The sequence below is a fragment of the Pithys albifrons genome, chromosome Z (assembly GCF_047495875.1).
Source record: "Pithys albifrons albifrons isolate INPA30051 chromosome Z, PitAlb_v1, whole genome shotgun sequence".
In the NCBI taxonomy this organism is placed as follows: Eukaryota; Metazoa; Chordata; class Aves; order Passeriformes; family Thamnophilidae; genus Pithys; species Pithys albifrons.
This window is the reverse complement of record NC_092497.1, coordinates 3209484-3231511: the sequence shown is the minus strand read 5'-3', so window position 1 is coordinate 3231511 and position 22028 is coordinate 3209484. Positions and strand designations below refer to the sequence as shown.

Sequence of the window (22028 nt, the reverse complement as noted above, 5' to 3'; positions counted from 1 at the left end):
CTCCTTTTTCTTCAAATGTCATCAAGAAAAAGGGAGAAAAGTCAGTCAATGTTCATGCTCAAGCAGCACAGCAAAGGGGAGAGTTCAGTATGACTAAATGCACTGATCACAATGCCAAAATGGCTCACTGAACACAGATAACAGGACTTGTTCCCCAATATATTTCTGATTCTCTCTGAAATAGCATTTACCCTTGACTGGATCCTGAACTGATGTAGCTCCTGGAGTAACTCAGTATATGGAATTATTTCAAATCATTCAAATAATGCTCAGGGTTTTGAAATGTCTCATTTCAATCACTAGTTTTCTTGCATTGTGAAAAACATACCTGGATACCAGCATGCAAACTACAGTCACACCAGTGTTCTACACACTTCTTGGAAGATTCTTTTATTGCTGCAGCCACAGCTATTCCTAATCACCTGACTCATAAAAATTGTCCTGTCAGCTGTTTCCTCTTGTTTAAAGAGAGGAAACTCCTGCTTAAATATCTCTTTTAACTTCAGCTACAAGAAAGCAGCACAAGCAGATCCTCAGGCAGAATGCTGTAAAACTGCTGTGAAGTTCCCATCCTGTGCCATAAAGTGCACAGACATTATATAAAACATGGAATTAGCTGTCTTCTAGTTCAGTTCTAGTCCCAGATTTAGTAACGCTTTTGCTCTAAAAACCTGAGAAGTTTCAAAACTGTTTTCAATACATACATGTTCCCCAAATCCCCAGTTGAGCCCCTCCAGGATAATGCAGGCTAGTTTATTCTCCACTGTTGTCAGGCTGTAATTTAACAACCAGTCACGGATCAGTGCTATCTCGGATGCAGATGGCTTCCACAGGTGCAATGGCAGCTCTTTAAACAGGTATAAAGAAACCTTTGAGAACAGAAAACAAAAAGGATAATCAGTACTCAACACAATAATCAGCATTATGCCCTTCTATCTGTTCTAGTTCAGCAGGTAGGACCAGTCTATCACTGTGTGATAGAAGCTATCTATTCTACCCCTTCTATTCATTTCCCAAGAACAATGGACCACTTGCAGCAGCTGCCCAGGGCACACCTGACCCCTCAGGCTGTGAGTTGGGTGTGAAAGACACCTGTGAGGTAAGAGCTGTGGTAACTTCCCTCCAGGGAGCTGTTAGCACCTTCACACCCAGCTTGAGGGGTCATGTCTGCTCATGGGCCAGCAACGATTCCAAAATTCCCCCTGACTCACAGAGTCAGATCCCCCAGTGTGGAACTCCCTGCCCTGGGGGAGGTACTGGGTGCTCCCACCTGAATCTGAGGGAACATAATCTGGGGGTTTCAAGACCCTGGGGAACCACTCGTCGGATCCAGAGGAGGAGCAGAACCTCGACAGGGGGAGACCATCACTTCCAACCAGACTGCGACCACCACTTTCGACCAGACTGGGACCATCATCTGCACCAACAGGTTTCTCGCTTCCTTTGACTTTGGACTTGGGGGAACCATGTGGGGTTTGTACCCCAGGGTGCTGGGTCATACTTCTGGGTTTTGTGGGTTAAAACCAATTTCTCTTTGTGCCATTGCATTTACTGTAATATTGTTATTAAATTGTAACTCTGATTTATAATCTCTTTTGTGTTGAGTTCATTTCTCCTGCTGGTTTACCTTTAAACCAGCACATTATCTTAAGAAGTGGCACGACCAAAAAGCCCCAGAGACAGGTCTTTAATGCAATCCATTCATGCCAAGATGTATCTTGTAACACAGTCTGGTTACAGCCTTAGTTTTAACCAGGTGCCTACTTTAAATGAGGGACATTAGCACTTACCATCCCAACTTTCTCAATGGTCTCTCTGATTCGATCCAGCAGTATGGAAATGATCTGTGTGTGGATGCTGGCAATGGCTCCCAAGAGCTCTCGGCCAACTTTGGAAAACGTCTCTCTTGTGGAAAGACTGACGTAGGACACCTGGGAACATGAGCAGGGAGAAGTTACTGGTTATGGCTGATCTTCACTGACACTGAAAACAAACATCTCTTGAAAAACACAGAGCTAAAATGCTCTTGGTCATTGTGGACAATGATTATTGATAAATTCCAATATTAAACCAACACTGATTGACCCAGAAAACAGGAAACTGTTGACTATTGTCACAGTGCCAAACATGAAGTCCAAAACTAAACACAGGGGCAACACCACCACACACTAAAAAAATTCCATCAAAATCTAAACACCACAACAGAAAAAACACTACACAAGGAATTTCAGAGCTACAAGTTAGATCTGCAGGAGAAATATAAAACAACATTTTTGTAAATTTGTTTCCTTCTGGATTTGTTTACAGAAAAGCTGTTCTTTTTCCCAGGAAAAACACAAGTCCTTCAGGCTATTTTAATTCAGTGCCAGATTATAAACCTCAGAAGTAGCACTTTCTTAGTTCCACGGTAGAACAGACTTCAAGAAGTCAAGAAAGTTTCATGCCTTCCACTGTTAGAAATAAACCAAGCACTTCCATCCTTTTCCTGAATGGACCAATAACATTATTCACCTCATATATCTCCAGAACAATGATTTTGATAAAATCCTCATCAACATCAGCCCTTTTGGTTTGTGCCATCTGAGCAAATGTGGTGAGCAGACAGATTTCTTCTGAGCAGTTCATTGACTGGAGATATTTTTCAAAATGTTCAAGGTGCTCTGGGTCTAGAAAAAATGTGAAGTCAGAGAAACATGATAAAAGAAGAGTTATAGGACAGACATTATCAGTATTTATACACTTAGTCACACCCCAGTCCCTGAGATGAAACCAGTAACAAAGGAAATATCACCAAGCCAAGAGGCTTGTAAATTAGTAGCCTCACTTCAGAGGGGGCTGCATTTCAGTTTTATTATTACTTCAACTACACTGTGTCAATCATCCACAGGAAGAACTGCTTGAACCTTTCTGCTTTTTAGAAAGAGTATCAACAGTTTTGGCTTCCATTACATACTGGAGCAATTATTTCCAAATTACAAGAAAGGATTCTCATTTTAAACAGCCAAGAGAAGATTAAGTCCATCCAGGCACTGCAGAGAGGTTTTGATCAAGTTGAGAGAGACTGCCCATTTCACATCCCGTGATCTCAATCAGCAACTAAACTCAGGAGATCACCTTCTGCCAATTACAAATGAAAACACTGCAAGTATCTAGCCCTGGGCTTAGATTATGCCTAAGAGTTAAAAGAAAAGGCCAGATTCAATTTCTCAAACTCAGTACCAGAAAACATACTGGATTCACTTGTCTGGAACCTATCTCTGAAAACAGAGAACTCAAGCTGCACAGGAAGGAAGGCTAAGAGATGCTTTCACTCAAATTCAAGACAGATTTCCTCTTTAAACACAACAGTGAGATGGCATCAAATGCAAATAAATATTCCATTCCTAATAAATATTCCATGCCTGAGGGTGGGGGGACAATAGGAAGATAAGGGTACAAAGAAACCTGCACAGGGCTTTAAAATAACTTTTTTATTTCTTCCAAATAACTAAATAGACACTGTGCAGGAAAGCAAGCCCTGAAAGCAGCATTTGAGCTGCAAGAAGGTTTCGAGAGTGACCTGCCTTCTGTGAAGCACAATATGCCAATAAACATTGTTTACAGTGACTTTATCACAGCATTTGAATATACAGAAAAGGCACTCATTGTGGCACTCAGGTCCCTAAACTTGCACAGGCATGCTCTTCGCAGGCTTGTGATTAAACACTTGCACTGAGGTTGCATTCTATTTTAAGGGCTTTCAAGAATTTTGCAACTGTACTTCAACCTGAGAAGGTCAGGCTTGTCCAGGCAAAACATCTCATGAACAGCATGCAAGAGGATTGTGCAATTTAAGAAAACAGTTTTTCTGTATAGTGAGATAAACCATGCTCTTGATAGATACAGTAGACATACAAGGGATGTCTCATCCAGTAATCTCCCTTTCCTAATGCTACATTTTATCCTGTGTTTTCTCTTGTTTGCCAGGGTTTTTCAAATAATGAAGAAGGATATTAAAAAATGACCACGTCATTACTATGTCTAAAGGCACAGCAGAATGACCCACAGCATGGGGAAGGGGTTGTCTGTGGGCTCCACACCAACCTCAAACCCACACCAAGGGACTGAAGGATGGGGAAAAGGAATAAGGGAAGTAGAGACACTCCAGTTAAATCCTGTCATCTCAGAGTGTAGCAACAACATTTTCACCATACACTTGTCACTTGAGCCACCAATTCTCTTCCTCTGACCACACTACAGTTCAAGTTCACAGACATCCTAAAAATCAGTGGTTCCTCAAATCTTGGTACTGGCAGTAAGGAAACTGTGACCAGCAATACAAACCTAGAATCCTGCAATGGTTTGGGTTAGAAGAGACCCTGAAGATCATCTCATTCCAAGCCCCTGCCACTGGCAGGGATGCCACTCACTACAACAGGTTGCTCAGGCCCCCATTTAACCTGTATTTGAACACTTCCAGGGATGGGGCAGCCACAATCTTTTTCATCAAATGCTGTTCAGCACATTCTCCCTGCCATTTGCAATGGAAGCAAAGACCAAACTGTTCATCCTACATTTATAAAAAACTTAGAGAGAACACATGCTTGTAGTCACACAGGTATGAAATATTACAGAGAAACTACTTGGTCATTTCTTTTCAATGAAAACATGACATCCACAGCAAGTTTATTAACATACTGTACACTCAAGAATACCTCAAGTAAACAGATTTCCTGTATTTCCCCAGGTGGGTATTTTACACCTAACTATCTCCACAGTCCAGAAGTTATCCAGAGAAGTCCAGCTCTCTCAGAGCATTCCATTTGATCAAGCTACTTCTGACTATCCCTTAAAAGCCCCCATGCTTCCACTTCTATATATGAAATCTTAAGGTTCCATCAATTGCCAAGGCTTGCCTCCACTAGTAGATTTACCACTCTTTTGTCAAGCTTAATTTGGGAAGCAAAATCAATAAAAAAGGTTCTCTCCCAAGAGAATGTTATTGTCATGGTCTTCCAGGGTATGAATTAAAGTAAATTAAGCATTATATTGATGTCAGTCAAAAGAAGATACTTTAGAAGATTAGATGGATTTCACTGAAAGAATTGCTGATATTCTCTGTCTAGACATGGGTGAAAAACAGCTTTGTGCTGACATCACCCATCAAGGAGAACTAAGGGGATAAAAATATGCTGCATCAGCATACCAGGGAATTTTAAAACAAAAAAGCTAGGAGCAAAACAATGTCTGAATTTTATTTTTTAAATCAGTGTTTTGTTACTGCAACCCACAGTATTATATAATACACTATCTTTGAGATGCAGTAAAATTTTTCTAGCAAAAACAAAAATAAAGATGTTCTACTGAAACAGTGTTAACTGTTGCTGTTTTGGCTGGAAAGTGCTCATCAAATCAGCACTTCATCCAGTGCACACAACTACGGCCTTGATACCTCTCTCCCACTCTGTGTGAATTGCCTTAAATCTTAGCTGAGCCTGCAAAGAGCCAAGAGAGTCAGTAATCTCTCAAGATCACCATTTCCTTCTGCTTCTCCATCAAAACAGCTACCTGAGCTACCAGCCAGCTGAAAAGTAAAACTGACAAGAACGAGATTTGCTCTCCCAGAAGACAGCAAAGAAGCTCTGAAGGATGGAGTTACTGCTTTGTTTATCTGTCCCCCTGTCAATCAAGCCCTGAAATACTTTTCATGAGGGCAGCAGCAAAGGGAAAAGTAGGTTTCCAGCTGGCCTCTAAATAACTCTGCCATAGCTGAAGCCTCCACAGTCACTGTGGAGATCAACACAGGACAGAAGTCAAGAGAATACAGAAAGAAAAGTTGCCATTGAGGCTGAGAAATACATCAAATTAAGGTTTGAGATTATGGTAACACGTAGTTGTGGAAGATGAGCAGATTGCCCACAGTCTAAGTTATTGAAGCCAAAACTAGCAGGTTTGGGGGGGAGGGGGGAAAGGGAAATTCTAAAGAAAAGATTATTTATAGAACTATCAACAGCTGAACAGTCAGCAACTCACCAATTAAAAAAACAAAACAAAACAAAACAAAAAAGAAACCAAACCAAAAAAACCCCAACCAACCAACCCCAAACTGCCAAACTAACCCTAAGTGATATAGAATTCTGTATTGCAGGATTTAAACCTTACTCTCCAAATTTACTGAAGGTCAAGATGAGAGGTGATGTGAGAATATACAAGATGTACCTACAGCATGGCACTCTTGCAGTTCTGAAGCAGCCAGAGAGAAAACTAAATGGACAGTAGATCTGACAATTGCTGTTAAAATGAGAGTTTGGGCAAACAAGTTCTGGAAAGCTATGATCTGCCCAAGACATTTCTAAGGCCACTGGACCAGTCATGCTGTTGAGGATGTATTTAACAATGCAACCTGCAAAGAATTAAATCCACTGATGCAGCAGGAGCTGAGTGGATTAGAATTGGTTCTGTGCAGGATTTTTACCTTGGAGTCTTTGTTTGCAGTCAGCAGGTTGCAGAGCAGAGCAGAGCTTTTCCAGGTGCTCGTTCTCAGCACAGTGCATGACAAAGAAGAGCCTCCAAAGCATGTTGCTGGATAATGTTCCATAAGGCATCTCAGACATGAACAACCAGACTCCCAACCTGTTGAAGAGGCAATTAGACACAGTTACACCCTGATAAACCCCAACATTTGAAAAGGAGACCTATGCCCACACCTCTGCTATGTAACAGAATTTCGAACAGCAGGATGCGTATTAGCACCTCCAATTCAGAGTTAACATCACTCTGAACTGAGCAAGACCTCAGAGCTTCTGTCAGATGCTACAGTGGCATTCCTCCCCATCTTGATGCTAATGACTTGAATTCTGTTTTCAGGATTTTTCAAAGCACTGAAAAATCCTCAGTATTTCAGTCTTGTTTAAAACATTTAAGTATTTAAAGCTACTCCAAATCCCAGTTTCAAATATCTAACTCCTCCAAGATGAAGGCAGTATAAATCACATGGGACAACCCACCTTTTGGCCTTCAGAACATGTAGAACAGCTCTAAAAAACAGCTCATCAAACTCCAGCTGCAATTTTTCCAGAGAGTAAGGATGTGCTACTGATCCATATTGTTTGTTGCCACTAACGTATTGGGCCCAGTGGTCACTCACATGGCAAAGTGTCATCCTACACAGCAGAACAAACAAAGTCAAAGAAGGATCATTAAGTATGTCATCACCACATGAAAACACAGACAAGCGTCACCAGATCAGAGTTTAGTCAGAAGAGACATGGAAAACCTTTTGCCCTCTGGCTTTCAGAGATTTCTATATAAACCACATCAGTCTAAAAATTTCTGTGTCCTATTTTTTTTTTCAAGCAAAGGATGTATAATATTATACTATACCAAATTAGTTTGTGTGTGACCTTCAGAGCCTTAAGACAATTATACCCAACAAAATGGCAGTACAAGAATAATCATACTGAGAATGTTACTGCTACACAACACAAACACAGATTTTGTTTCTGATTTAACTGTATTCCCCCTTGAGAACAAGCTCATGGAAACCATATAAAGTGACTGACAGAGTTTTGAAGAGCAACTTTTTTGTCTCAATCACATTTACAACAATTATATTGCAACAATATAATGATTTTGCAAGGAGCAAATTAAAAACCCTAAAACAATTCTAGATATATATAACACTAGATATAAACAGAGGTGATTCAAGGAACTGTTTGCTGGATTTCAGTGACTTCCCAAGCCAAGCTTAACCACATGACTGGTGGAAGTCAGCTCATTGGCTTTGTACCACAGCATTAGATTCTGCAATTCCCCATTTCACAGACAGAACATTAGAGTCAAGGATTCTGGGATCACAGATTCCAGGCAGGCTAACACTGAACTGACCAACTTTCAGAGCAAAATCTACCCAAGAACAATTTGGGTCGGGGTTGGGCTTTTTTGGTTGTTTGATAGTTGGTTCTGGGCGTTTTTCAGCAGGTCTGTATGAAACAGTTTCAGTCACATCACAGAGAAAGTGTTCTCTTACTTGATGAGGTGACCAATTCTCTTCACAAACTGTCGGTACCGTGCTCTGTTAAATGTTTCCAACCCTGCAGACAGAAGTTCCACTAAAGAGTTTGCAAAGGCAAAAATCTTCATCATCTCCTGGGGAGTTGTTTTCTCAGGAAAATAAGCACCTAAGACCAAGACAGAAAAATGAGAGACAAAAAAATGTGAACTGTGATTTTTTTAAGTAACATCAGAAGCACCCAAAGCTACCATTCACCATATGGCTGGCAAACAGAGCATTATTTGCCAGTTCTACAGTGAACTGAAATGTATTTTTTGTATATGAGTGATAAATACCTGTTAAATATCAAAGTATAAATAAACTATGCAGGTTATAAGAGACCCCTAGCAAGAAATTACCTTCTTGTCCAGAAATTTTGCAAAAAAAATCAAGAAAAATCACAGTAAATTATAGTTAAGAGGCAAGGGGAAAAAATAGTTGTGAAATAGTTCTGAAAGCACTCTGGGGAGTCAACTACCAATCACATCCAAACTAATGGAAAAGACTGTAATGCTTTTTATGCTAAGTATTGCTGTAAGTTTTTAATTTATATATATACTTCCATATATACTTGCATCTCACTATTTAGCCTGTGAGCTGTTGCACAGGTTCATTATTACTTCACTCAGAGAGTCCCATAATGCAGTAACAATCTCAGCAGTGGCAGTCATTAATACAATTAGCACAAGCAAAATGAAGAATTACTCTTTAGCAACTGACTTACCTCCAGGCTTAAACCCAAGGAATTGCTGAAAGAGTTCATGAAATGGAAACTGTGACAACAGAGCAATCAAGTCATCTTCTGAAAGCAGAATCCAGCTTGTTTCAGGATCCTCATCCTATAGACAAATACAAGTGCTTTCAGTAGCTTCACAATAAAATAAATGATAAAAGGCCTTCACTATTTTACTAAATACAGTTTTGTAAGCAGTAACTCAAATGTTTGGATTCTATCTGTTAATACTCATTCCTCCAAGCTCCACTCTCTGCAGTTACACCAAGGGATAAAAGGAGAGTAAAACAGAAGTAAATTTCAAATCATGCTTTTTAACTTAACAAACCAGCATTTCTTCATCTATTTCACAAAGACTAATAAGCTTGTGCAAAAGCCTAAAGGGAAAAAAAGAGAAACAAAAGTAAGTCATCTGCTGTACCTCCTCTCCTCCTTCATCTACCAGGGTCCAGTTCCCAGACTCCTTCCCAGATGAAGAGGAACTTTTCCTTTCACTTGGTTTCATATGGCACATGAAGTCCACACGATTTCTGGTTTAAAGTGAAAAATCAAGTGTAAAAGAAAGTAGAAAATTAATAACTCTGAATTAATTCATCTTTAGTCGGAAAAGATGTAAAAAAAAGGAACAGATACAAGAAATCAATAAGTAAAGCAGAAAACTGCTCTGAAGAAAAGGCCCTGGAGTTGCTGATCAGACGTGGCTGGACATGAGCCCAGAGGTGCCCAGGTGGGCACAGGCCAGTGGCCCCTGTGCTGTGCCAGCCATGGGGTGTCACAGCCCCAGGGCAATGCCTGTCCCTGTGCTGGCACTGCTGAGGCACCTCCAGTGCTGGGGCAGTTCTGGGCCCCGCAGACAGGAGAGACATGGAGGGGCTGGAGCATGTCCAGGGAAGGGAACGGGGCTGGGAAGGGGCTGGAGCAGCAGGAGTGGCTGAGGGAGCCGGGGGGGCTCAGCCTGGAGAAAAGGAGGCTCAGGGGGACCTTCTCGCTCTGCAACTCCCTGACAGGAGGGGGAGCTGGGGGGTGTCAAACTCTGCTCCCATATTACAACCAATAGGACAGGAAATGGCCTCAGGATGCACCAAGGGAGGTTTAAATTGAATATTAGGGACATTTTTTTCACGGAAAGGGTGATCAGGCACAACAACAGACTGTTCAGGGCAGTGGTGGAGTCAACCATTCTCCAAAATCTTCAAAAAACATATGGATGTGGCACCTGGGGACATGGCTTAGCAGCGAACATGGTGGTTCTGGGGTAACAGTGGGACCTGATGATCTCAAAGATCTTTTCCAACCTAATAAATTCTGTGATCGTAAATGACTCTGGGATAACCTGATACCCTCAGAGGCTCACACCTATCTCCCAAATTCAGTAAATTATCTTCCAAGCAGTATCCAGAACAACATAAACGGCTATCAGCTCTGCACAGCAATCACATTTAAATATGCGAGAAATATCACTATTATTGCTGATGCGTAGGAAAAATCCTTTTAAAAAAGAAAATGTGAAGAAGCTGCATTAGCAGGATACCACACACACTGTCCTACGACTGGCCTTATGCAAACTGAGTACTACAACCGAAGACCCTCCCTGAAAGAGTTGCCCCAAATCAATCCAGCTTCAGTTCCATGTATCAGCCCACCTTAAGTCTGGACCACTGGTTTCAGACTGTATCCTGTATAAACACCTAATTGTTCAGACCAACCAGCCTAACATGCAGGAAGGTTATATAAAAAGTCAGATGGAAGTTGGCTGCTGCAATTTTAACCTGGATTGTACTAGCAGAGCTGTGCAAACAGTGCCACAGAACTCTGGCATCACCTTCCTGATCTCCCTGAACTTACACTGGTACTATGAATGTATTACAAATTAAATACAAGTTTTGAAATACTGATTTCATAAACCAAATTCAGAATTCAAACTTGTTCCTGCCATGCAGGAGGTGTAATGGACCAGACTCAACACTGCAGAGGTTCTGAGTTCTGGTATCAACATCTGAGAGCATCACCTCAGACACATCAAGTTGGCCATTGCTGAAAACACAAGCACCAAAATGCACTGGCAACACACATCCCACAGCCCCTCAGGATACACTGGTTTCCCAGGGGCAGCTCTAGAGAGGAAATGTGAAAATAAAACTGTTTAAAATAACAGCCTCCAATAAACAAGACTCTCACTTAACTCAGGGCCAGACTTGCAAAATCACAACAAAATCCCCTAAATACCAGCAATGTGATTCTTTGACCCTAAAATTTGGGCTGAAAGCAAGAAGCACCATACTCTGTACAGGAGAAGGTACTGCCAAGGCTGAATTTCAAGATGAATGAGTCAACAGAGTTTGAATTAAACTAGGAATCTATTTGTCCCTGTTTTTATGACTTTGTCTGCAAAGAACTTTCAGAGTTTTACAAAGAGGTTGTGTGTCATGTTTTCTATTCTTAAATAATAGAATGGTGGTGGATTCACCATCCCTGGAGGTTTTTAGACTGAGATTGGATGTGGCACTGAGTGCCATGATCTGGTAAATGGACTGGAGTTGGCCCAAGGGTTGGACTTGATGATCTCAGAGGTCTTTTCCAACCCAATCAATTCTATGATTCTATTCTGTGATAAGTATAAAATCATATTCATACTCACTTGACAGGAGACATAAGCAGGGCAAGAGACTGCATGAAATGGAAGACACCTGATGGGTTATCCAAGACTTTTATCTGAAATTAAATGTAAAAAATGTATCTAAATAAGCAAAAAAAAGGGCAAATCAGTTTTAGCAAAGAAATTCACATTTGTCACTAACTTTTTGCTAAGACTAAAAAATACCCACAAAAGACAGTACCCACACCCTGCCATGGCAAAATATTTTGAGTTGTCCAAAAGAATTACTCATAAAAATTAAACTACAGGGGAGAAAAAAAAACATCAAAAGCTCCACAAAAAAAACCAGGCAACCTCTTTGTTCCACATGTAGGCCTGGGCACCAGGGGGAATTCAGATGCTGAGCATGGGGGAAGTTGGGGTTCTCTCATGTTAGGTTAATTATTGGACTCAATGATATTAAGGGTTTTTCCAACCTAAATTACTCTATTGTATACTTTTACAGCATTGTTTACCTTTCCTGTTAGTGTAATTGCAGTCCTTTTCCTCTGGCTAGAGTTCTAACATTATCTCCTCTTGAAGGAGCAAGTATGTTCTTTGAAAGAATGCTCTGGTGCCTTTGGATATCTGCACTCTGATCCATACAAAGTGAAACCTTTCTTCTGCCACTGAAATTAACTAATACTCTTTCCAGGAAAGCCAGTCCCATTTCCACATGTAGGATACAAAAATCTGTTCCTCCTCATTCCTTACACGTTACAGAGCTGCCTCCAATCTCACTTGTCTTATATTTTCACTTGTCTAAATATTCTTTCCATTTCTTGGAGAGCACTCCCAAAAGCTGGTGCATGAAGCTTACTGAGGCACATGGCAAGCCCTTGACTCCCTTTCATTGAATCTCTCAATTCAAGAGTGAAGTGTGTTCCCCTGTTAAGGTGCACATGGTTGGGCTAACAGGGGAAAATTCACTCACTGACAAACCTGTCACTGCCACCGTGATTCCACACACCTGGAAGGTGTGTCAGTCAGGAGGGACTGACTGGGCACCAGACACTCTCCTGTCCTTACCCACTCCACTCCCACTTACATTTTCTGACAATAAAGAATTAAACATTCACACCTGAATGAATGGACAAGCCCACTGGCTGATCCCAGCCGGACACCGAAGGATGTGGTTGAAAAGGAAGAGATGGTCACCTGGACAGCCAATTCTTTGCAGCACAGACCCCTAAAGGGAAGCATATTGGAATCATGTAAATAATTTCAAAATTCATCTCACTATAGTCTTGTTAACTAGAATAATACTGTTTGTTCATTTCTTTTTCCATGCTTTCTAACAAACCTCAATTTTTAGAGCTTGTTCTAGAACAACATTTACACGTCTGCTTCCTTGGCTTATGAGCCACAAACTGTTTTCTTTGGTGTAAATTATTTTTCTACAATCTCATCGAAAACTAATTTATTCACAAATCAGCAAGAACAGAAGTTTCTCAAACAAGACAAGTCTGAATAGTTTTAATTTCGAAATAAGTAAAATCATAATGAATATTAAGTCCATTTTGAGCACTGTTAGCTGCTGAGGTGTCAGTCCTCATTAATGCTGCTTGACTTCATCAGACAAGGGAACTAATTCTAAGATCTGCCAGCAGATTCTGTCACTGAAGTAGAACGAGCCCCACCAAAACAAAATGATTGCCCATAGGACAGTCAGAGAAACAATAACACTTTTAGACATGACTCCCAAACTCATCCCATGTGTTGGATCAGATACATCCATGCCCACTCCCTCACCAGTCTCTGCAGCCACATGAGAAGGTCACTCTGAAACTGAGGATCCTCAATAACTCTGCGAGTGAAGCTGAAGAGGACACTGATACATTCCTTCAAGTGGCTCAAGTCTGAAGAAAGATTTTCTGACTGCTTTGAAACTGTAAATTAAGAAAAGCATTTAAAAGTTTTGACATGCCATAGGAGCATAAGCAGTGGGTTTGGGGCCACATAAAAAACTTGCTCTCTGTATCTAGAGATATCAAGACATTTCAACACAGCTGCTTGCTAAATCTGACAGAGAAGAACACTTACTTAGAGTACTTCATTTAATCTTATAATTAAGCACTGGACACTTACTATATGAATATACTGTGGCCTTTCCTCAACATTAACTACTATACATACAAACAATCTAAAAAGTGGGGTGCAAAGGGAGGCATAAGAAGAAAAATATCTGGGGCAGGAGGAGGAGAAATACTTTAGCTCAAAGATTACATTGGCACAAACTCAAAACACTTAGGATGAAAAAAAAGATAATTCTAAGTATTAGAGCTGTCAGATTTCAGGTGGCCTTCCAAGAGGAAGTAAATCAGGAAAAACATCCAGTCCATTTCAGAATTGTGCACAATCAGTTTGGACAAAACCCTTCATTTTATGTTGCCTTGAATAAAAGAAGACTGTGAGTCTGGGTGTCCCATCCCACACAATGTTTCTGTACAGTAATAGTGCCAGTCTGCAGCTCAGACAGAAGACAGCAGTCCTGCATTCAGTTTCCACTGTCCAAGTGAGTAAGTTAAGAAAACTAGTTTTTTCCCTGTGAGAAGAAAGTTTCACTGACCCCTACATAAGATCAACAGCTTTTTGAATCAGAGAAGAAACAGGCCAGTACAAAAATTCCACCACATGACTCCAAAACTGCAGGTAAACAAGGCACTGGGCACCCTGACCCCCACGGGGAGGGGTCCAGACCAGCAGCACACCTTGTTCTTGCTGCTGAAGGGCCACAGATCTCAGCAGGGATGAGCTGCTGAGCAACCTGTAAACGTAGGACTCCACTTGCAGTCGGGACAGCACCGAGGTGTATGAGTGCAGGGCCAGGGTCTGGTGCACGTGCTCTGCCTTGGCCTCAAACAGCTTCTTCAGCTCCCCCAACACGCTGTCGTTCAGCTCCACGGTCTGGTAGCGATGGTGACCCGTCACTTTGCACTGATCTGCACAGACACCCTGAAAGGAGAGCAGGTATTTCATGTGAGTGGTTTTGCCACTTTGTGGGATCAAGCTTAACAGCCAGTAACCCTCAATAGATTTCAAAGCTTTTATAAAAAGGAACACTTCACAAATGTGAAATGCAAACAGTTGGGAACATGCTCCACACTTCTCAGAGCTGCTGGTTACTGAAGATTCCTATCTTTGACTTCTGGAGTAAAAAAAACTTTATATACCTCAGATCTAGAAATCATAGAATCAATTGGGTTGGAAAAGACCTCCAAGATCATCAAGTCCAACCCTTCGTCCAACTCCAGTCCCTTTACCAGATCATGGCACTCATTGCCACAGCCAAGCTCAGTTGAAAAACCTCCAGGGATGGGAAATCCACCCCCTCTCTGGGCAGCCCATTCCAATGCCTGAGCACTCTCTCTGCAAAGAATTTTTTTCTCATCTCCAACTTCAATTTCCCCTGGCAGAGCTTGAGCCCATCGTGCCTCCTTGTCCTATTGCTGAGTGCCTGGGAGAAGAGATCAACCCCCACCTGGCTAGAACTTCCCTTCAGGTAGTTCCAGACAGTGCTGAGGTCACCTCTGAGCCTCCTCTTCTCCAGGCTAAACACCCCCAGCTCCCTCAGCCTCTCCCCACAGCACTTGTGCTCCAGTCCCTTCACCAGCCTTGGTGCTCTTCTCTGGACCCGGCCATGAAGTGGCTTTTCTGCAGCACTGAGAGACATGAACTAAACCAGGTGTCTCACTCCCAATGAGTACATCTGCTTCCCAATTTAGAGATTTCCCAAAAATATTTGCCTCTGCTATTTTCAAGCTAAATCATGCACCAAAACAAGGTAAATATTTTCTAAGCTCCTAGAACTGATAATCTGTAGCACTTCCTCCCTACACGTTTAAAATTTTCAGAGATTAACTGCATTCTAACTTTTTCTCAAACTGAAATCAAAAGTGAGGCCAGTCTTCCTCTGCCCTATCTCTAACTCTTCAGCACAAGAAAACCATAATAAATAACATTCCCATTACTCTTCTAATAAATAACATCCCTGTTATTCTTTCAATAAGTAACATTCCAAACTAGCACTCTGGAAGCTTAGCTTTAAAGCAGCCCTGTATTTCCTAAATACTAGAGTAAGAACATTCAATTGGTATCAGGATAACAATTAGTTTGGACATACAATAAATACTTAAGTGAATTGAGGTGGAATAAAGCAAGTAAAAAGCTTAGCCAACTGTCTGATGACCAGTAAGAGCAAAGCCAAAACTGCTTTCAGTGTAGAAAGGGATCATCACAAAACTGAGTCTGGTAAGGTTCAGGGCTATTCCCCAGTAAAAAGAAAAATATTCAAAACTGTTCAGTTTCTTAACTCTGAGGAGCCACAATGACAGGAACAGCAGTCAAAGCTATTACATGCACAGGTATTTAGCACCCTCAGACAATTTTGATGATGTGTTGGCTGTACACAGTGTTAGAACAATTTCATTCACTAGCACTGTAACATCTACCTCCAAAGACAAGTGACACAGAATGAGTCTGGGGGAAAACAAAGAGCTCCCCAAACCCCTCTGGTTTGCAGATGAAAATGTGACAACACCATGGCCAAACTGGAAAGTAGTTAAAACCATAGCTACACTTACAGAGCAAGTTACTAAAAGTGGATGGATCTCACACTCTCTCTGAGCAACATGGCTGACCCCGAGCGCAACTGGAGCTGGAGCTCCTCTGCTGCTGCCAGCTCTGACAGCAGGAATGACATCAATGGAAACTGTCCCTGCAGGCAGAAGGCCAGATGGGACATCACTGCTACAGTCACTGCATCATGTATCCCCTGCATTTGCTCAGAATGCTGCGGTACAAACTTCACCTGACACCACAGGCAGGCAGAACTGGGCGTACACAGCTCATTCTAACTGACCACAGACACAAGACTGACCCCAAAAGGGACCACTAACACACATCCCACCACCCCACACTCATCAGAGTTAAAAATCAAACAATGAACTGTCCTAACTCACTACAGCATATACTCTTAAACCTGGGGGGGGTCAGTGGAGGAAGAGAAAGCAAAGGCAATCATATCTGGACACGAAACCGTTGGAGCAAGTCCAGAGGAGGGCCTCAAGATTGCTAAGAGGACTGGAGCACCTCCCCTACCAAGACAGGCTGAGAAAGTTGGAGCTGAAAAGCAGAGGCTGCCTGGAGACCTCACAGCAGCATTCCAGTACCTGGAGGGGGTCTACAAGGAAGCTGAAGATGGACTTTTCATCAGGAACTGTAGTGGCAGGACAAGGAAAAAAGGGTACAGATTGAAAGAGGAGAAATTTAGGCCGGATATTAGGAAGAAATTCTATACTGTGAAGGTGGTGAGACAGTAGCACGGGTTGCCCAGAGAGGCTGTGGATGCCCCAACCCTGGCAGTGCTCAAAGTCAGGCTGGATAAGGCCTTGAGCAACCTGGTCTAGTGGGAGGTGCCCCTGAACATGTCAGGGGAGTTGGGAGTTGATGATCTTTAAGGTCCCTTCCAACCCTTAACATTCTGCTTTTAAAACAAAACAACTTAAACACAATGAACTTGGCAGCAAGTAAAATTCATTTCTGGAATCACAGCCAAATAGTTTGGGTTCAAAAGTAGCTTCAACAACAGCACCTGCACAGTTTTCTGCTGTTCTTTGAAAGTCCATAATCTCCCCTTCACATTTTGGCAGTCAGTTATCATGGCCTGCAGCTCTGCCTCAGCCAGCAGCAGCTGCTTCCTGCAGCGCATGTAGTTCAGGAGCAGCTCGTAGAACTCATGCCTGTCCTGATGGGCCACACTTTCGAATTCCTCGGCATAAGAGTCAACATTCTCCAGCCAGGAGCAGGGCTCGAAGATCTTCAGCTGCTCCCTGGTGAATGGCACCAGCTCTGGCTCGGTGGGGAGCTCTGGGTACAGCCTGTCATGGTGCAGCAGGGGCTTCACTGCCATGATGGTGGGTCTCTCGTAGGACAGCTCAGCAGACAGGTCTGGATAAAGTGACTTCAACCCCACACGCTGCACACGTGCCTTGGACTTCTCAGAGAGCTGTGACGTGCTGAGAGGAAGCTTCTCTGAAGAGGAGGCAAGAGGACTTTTAACATCTTGTATGTTTTCAGCTCCTCTGTCCCGCACAAAGCCCAGCACCGTGTGAGAGCCAACAGCACTGGGCTGGAGGGTACTACTGAATAACTCAGAATTTCTTGATCCACTAGAAACCGCCTCCATGGAGCTCTGAGGTTTGTCCCACTGTCTCTTCCCACTCTTCTCAGCATCCCCCACACACTCCTCATGGGAAGGATCAGCTTTGACCTCTTCTGCATCTGTGGGGAGCTCCAGAGACAATGTGAGAGCCCCTTCATTTGCTGAAGGTAAATGACTCTCAGGAATGTCACACACATTGTTTGTAGTTTTCCCATCCTCTACTTCATCTCTGAGCTGAATTTCTGTAAATTCTCCAGGATGTTCCACTTGCACTTTCCCAGGTCGAGAAGACCCTTCTGCCACAGGAGGGAGGAATACATCATCAGGCTCTTGTATCTGGGACTCCTCAGTACTCTTTTTCTTTTTTTCCTACGAAAAAGAAAAATTAACAATGTCACTGCCAAATGAATCTCTCGACTTTGCATTCCAAATCCCACCATCACCTGAAGTACTATTTGTCAATGTCACATCTCATAAAGCCCTTAACGTAATAATTTTCATAATACTAAAGATAAAAACAAATATACCAAACACATCTTTGTTCTGTAGCTGCCCTTTGAAGACTGTCAGTGCATATTTTCTTAGTCAGTTCTTGCACAATGTCTCAATATTACTAAGTAAAAACCTATAAATATCACAGGACAGAATGCTTCATTAACATAGAAAATAATCAACATAACAGGACCCTGACCTCTAATGAGAGTCACAGAATTTCCCTGTATTACAAAAAAAAAAGTTACTTTTTGATCCATCTTAAGTTTTACAGAATGCTTCAATGAATGGAAAAATAATTTCAAAAAAGTAATTTCAGAACAAAGTCCAAAGTGGAACCACTAACTACCTTCTAAAACCATCACAACAGCTGAACAACTACTGAAATAACTATTTTCAATAGGTAATGCACACCAGAGGCACAGAAAAATTTCAGAGTGCCATTAGAATTGTTAAGTCAATTTTAAATTAAGACTACTTTGAGGGTAAGTAATTCCCATAAAACTAGCCTAAGGTGTAGATTAGCCTCCTTCCCAAAGCACAGCAAAGCAAATCCAAAAAAATTTTGAAAATTCATAAATCATTTACCAATATATGAAAAAAAAATTGTACATTGTGTATGTACACATACCAGTTTATCAAGAGTGAAACTGAGGAGTTTGGTCACAGTGCTCCAGTTTTGGATGACCGAGATAATGCAAAAAAGAACTAAGGTGAAATTAGTACAAGCTCCTAATATCCCTCCTGGCTGGGGAAAAGATGACAGTTTTGGAAACTTCCTGACAGTGTAACATATTTTTAGTAAACATCTGACATGTCTTTGCCTTAAGAGAAAGTATAAAAGGAAAATGCTCCAATCAAGGCACTAGCTCACCTTGATCTCAAGCATATTACTCCAAACATATGCTCACAGCTCCTTTCACAACATGGAAATACTCTGCCTTTGCTTTCAGACTGTTTTCCAGTGTATTAAAACCTGTAAACAGCTCTGATCACAAAACAGCTCTGATTCACTCCAAGACTAGCTAAAGCTGCAAGTGAGAGGTTAAAAATACATCAGTGCAATTTTTAAAGCTGGGACTTGTCATAATAAACATCTCCTGACAATTAACTCGAAGTCAGTAATATCCACAGGATACTGTATCAGTGAATCATATTTTTGACAGTGTCCTGACCCACATACCTCAAATATACGTCCTTTCCTCTCTACAATCCCAAAGTTTCCTTTTGCAGTCCTTGTGGAGAATAAACTCCCTTTATCTCTCAGTACCCTGTATTCCTCCCAAACACTGCTGTTTGATAAAACTACTTGAAATTTATGGAATGCCTTTCAGCTCTCACATTCCAAGGCAAAAAAAAAATTGCCGTAACTGTTAACAGGGATTTCACCTGAGAAAGGATGGAGATGAGAGAAATCAGGTTCTGAATTAACATGAAAGCAGAACCTGCTGTTCTACCAGAATTCTGAGGTTTACCCCGAAGTCACATGTCAAAGAATCACAGAATGGTTTGTGTTGGAAGGGACCTTAAAGACCATCTCATTCCACTCACTGCCAAGGGCAGGGACACCTTCCACTATTCCAGGCTGCTCCAAGCGCCATCCAACCTGGCCTTGAACACTTCCAGGAACAGGAAGATGACACCTGCTCATTAGCCTTGTTCCATGGCTGATCACTCTCCTGTCCTTGCACATTATGAATGACACCTCAAGCTCCAAGGACACCCCTAGATTTTCAGGAAACCTATCTGGAGTGTCACCCACAGGAAAAAGCAGAGACAAAGGGTTCCTCTTTACCAGTTCCAGGCACACTGACTTTGTCACCTCACTGTTCTTCAGTCAGCCTGGAGCTACCAGTGCTGCACCAGCTTAACTTTGGGGCTACTATTTTCAGAAAGTTCTGGGCTCCATTTCACCACTTGGCAGCTCTGCAGCTGAGCCAGCCTTTCTGCCAGCTCACAAGAATTCCAGCTTTTCAGAGGATTACAGCTGTTTCTGAGACTTGGGAATGGAAAAGTCCCTAAAGTGAGTGACCTCCAAACTGCATCTGCAGGCATGCCTGAGTATGAACAGAAGTGAGAACAGTAATAGCAACAGAAATACCAGGAATGGGTCATGTGCAGCACTTCAAGGATTATGGGTTCCACATGTGACACAGCCACTGAATTGTTTCATGGTGAATTCCACCTGGAAGCACGGCTAAAGACCGGAATCATCACACACATGTCCTTAATGAGCCACCAGTGGTACCCATGACTCACTGCCTTCCTGCAGGGAAACAATTCTCTTAGGCAGCAGTTTTAAGGCTTGACTGCCTTCCACAGGCCACAGGGCTGAATCAAAACCAAAACTATGACACACTCACTCTTCTGGGATTGCTTTTCCCTCCAATCCTTACCTGCCTTCAGTTCAAGAATCACAGCCACACCGGACACTTCCATTTAACCCTTGTTTTACAGAATAATGGTCAAGTAATTCATCATTTTCACAGAGCTTTGACCATCATGACTTCAATACCCTTGCCCTATGATTTGCAGTTCACAAGAGATTAAAAAGTTAACACTTTCATTTTGTGAGGTATTTCAGTTCAGATCATTCCCACAAACTACTGACACTCTCTGCAAAGAAAATCAAGCCTTCAGAAAGCTGTCAGTACTAACATCACAAACAGGCAACACATTTAAAACAGGATTAAAACCTAGGAATAGTGATACTCAAAAGCTGTAGCACCATCTGATGTAGAAGCAGCATGGTTGTGTGTTACACATGGCCTCATATCCTCAGCATTTCAAAACCAAACCTATATAAATAAGATGTAGCATCACAGAATCACAGGATGATCTGAGTTGGAAATGACCTTAAAAACCACCTCCTTTCAGCCCCTGGCATGGGCAAAGACACCTTCCATAATCCCAGGTTGCTCCAAGCCCTGTCCAACCTGGACTTGGACACTTCCAGGGGTGGGGCAGCCACAGCTTCTCTCCCCAACCTGTGGCAGGGCTTCACCACCCTCACAGCCAACAGTTCCTTCCCAATATCCCACCTATCCCTGCCCTCTGGCAGTGGGAAGCCATTCCCCCTTGTCCTGTCCCTCCATCCCTTGTCCAAAGTCCCTCTCCAGCTCTCCTGGAGCCCCTTTAGGCACTGGAAAGAGGTCTCAGGTCTCCCTGGAGCCCCTTTAGGCACTGGAAAGGGCTCTCAGGTCTCCCTGGAGCCTTCTCCCTTTCCAGAATGAACACCCCCAGCTCTCCCAGAAGGACTAGCCCCCGCACGACATTACAACACTGTAAATGCCGACAAGTTCCACGGTTGTACATTCCCCGGGCCGTCCCGCGGGACACCTGAGGAGGCCGCAGGACAAGAGAACAAACAGCTTGTTTACATCCTGCTACTAATCAGGGCCTTACCACACCGCTCACCGGGCTGCCAGCTACTCCAAATCCGTGTGTTCGGAGCGCAGAGCAGCAGGACTCCTTTTATCGAACAAACACCACCATACACACACAGGCGCGCACCTTCCATCCCCTCCCTCCACCATCAGAGGCCGCACAAACACGGATGTAAACACTGAGGTAAACACGGCCTGGAGCGGCCACCCCCGAGCGCGGGGACCCGCCATGTGCGCCGCAGGGTGTGCGGGCCCCCCGATCCCCCCCGGTCCCCCCGATGTTACCTTGGCGCGGCCGCGGGCGCGGCGCGGGGGCCGCACGGCCTCGGCCATGGCCCCGCTGCCCCCGCGCTCGGGCAGGGCCGCGCCGGAACGGGCGGCAAGACACGCCCCCCTGCGCGCCGGCCAATCACGGGGCGGGGCGGGCAGAGGGGCGGGGCCGAGGGGCTAAGGGCGGGGCGGGGCGGGGCGCCGGGGGAGCGCCATGCCAGGGGCGGGGAGGTGCGGGATTCTGCAGGGCGGTGTCAGGGAACACAAGGGGATGTAGGGACACAGAAAGTGCCATAGGATCCATGGAGCTCTGTGTG

General features: G+C 43.1%; 1 protein-coding gene across 3 annotated transcripts in view; it reads right to left on the bottom strand.

Moving 5' to 3' along the window:
• Window positions 1-21810, bottom strand: part of EPG5 (ectopic P-granules 5 autophagy tethering factor) — a 60659-nt gene extending 38849 nt beyond the window's left edge. For all 3 annotated transcript variants that reach the window (XM_071580505.1, XM_071580507.1, XM_071580506.1), the window contains exons 1-14: window positions 21727-21810; window positions 16994-17932; window positions 14112-14355; window positions 13153-13289; window positions 12482-12589; window positions 11404-11477; window positions 9187-9295; window positions 8757-8871; window positions 8009-8159; window positions 6987-7142; window positions 6455-6612; window positions 2512-2666; window positions 1791-1931; window positions 705-869 (exon numbers count right to left, since the gene is read on the bottom strand). In XM_071580505.1, coding sequence (XP_071436606.1) covers window positions 705-869; window positions 1791-1931; window positions 2512-2666; window positions 6455-6612; window positions 6987-7142; window positions 8009-8159; window positions 8757-8871; window positions 9187-9295; window positions 11404-11477; window positions 12482-12589; window positions 13153-13289; window positions 14112-14355; window positions 16994-17932; window positions 21727-21774 — 2700 coding nt within the window. In that variant the 5' untranslated portion in view covers window positions 21775-21810. The remainder of the gene's footprint in view (window positions 1-704; window positions 870-1790; window positions 1932-2511; window positions 2667-6454; window positions 6613-6986; window positions 7143-8008; window positions 8160-8756; window positions 8872-9186; window positions 9296-11403; window positions 11478-12481; window positions 12590-13152; window positions 13290-14111; window positions 14356-16993; window positions 17933-21726) is intronic.
• Window positions 21811-22028: the final 218 nt, after the last annotated feature.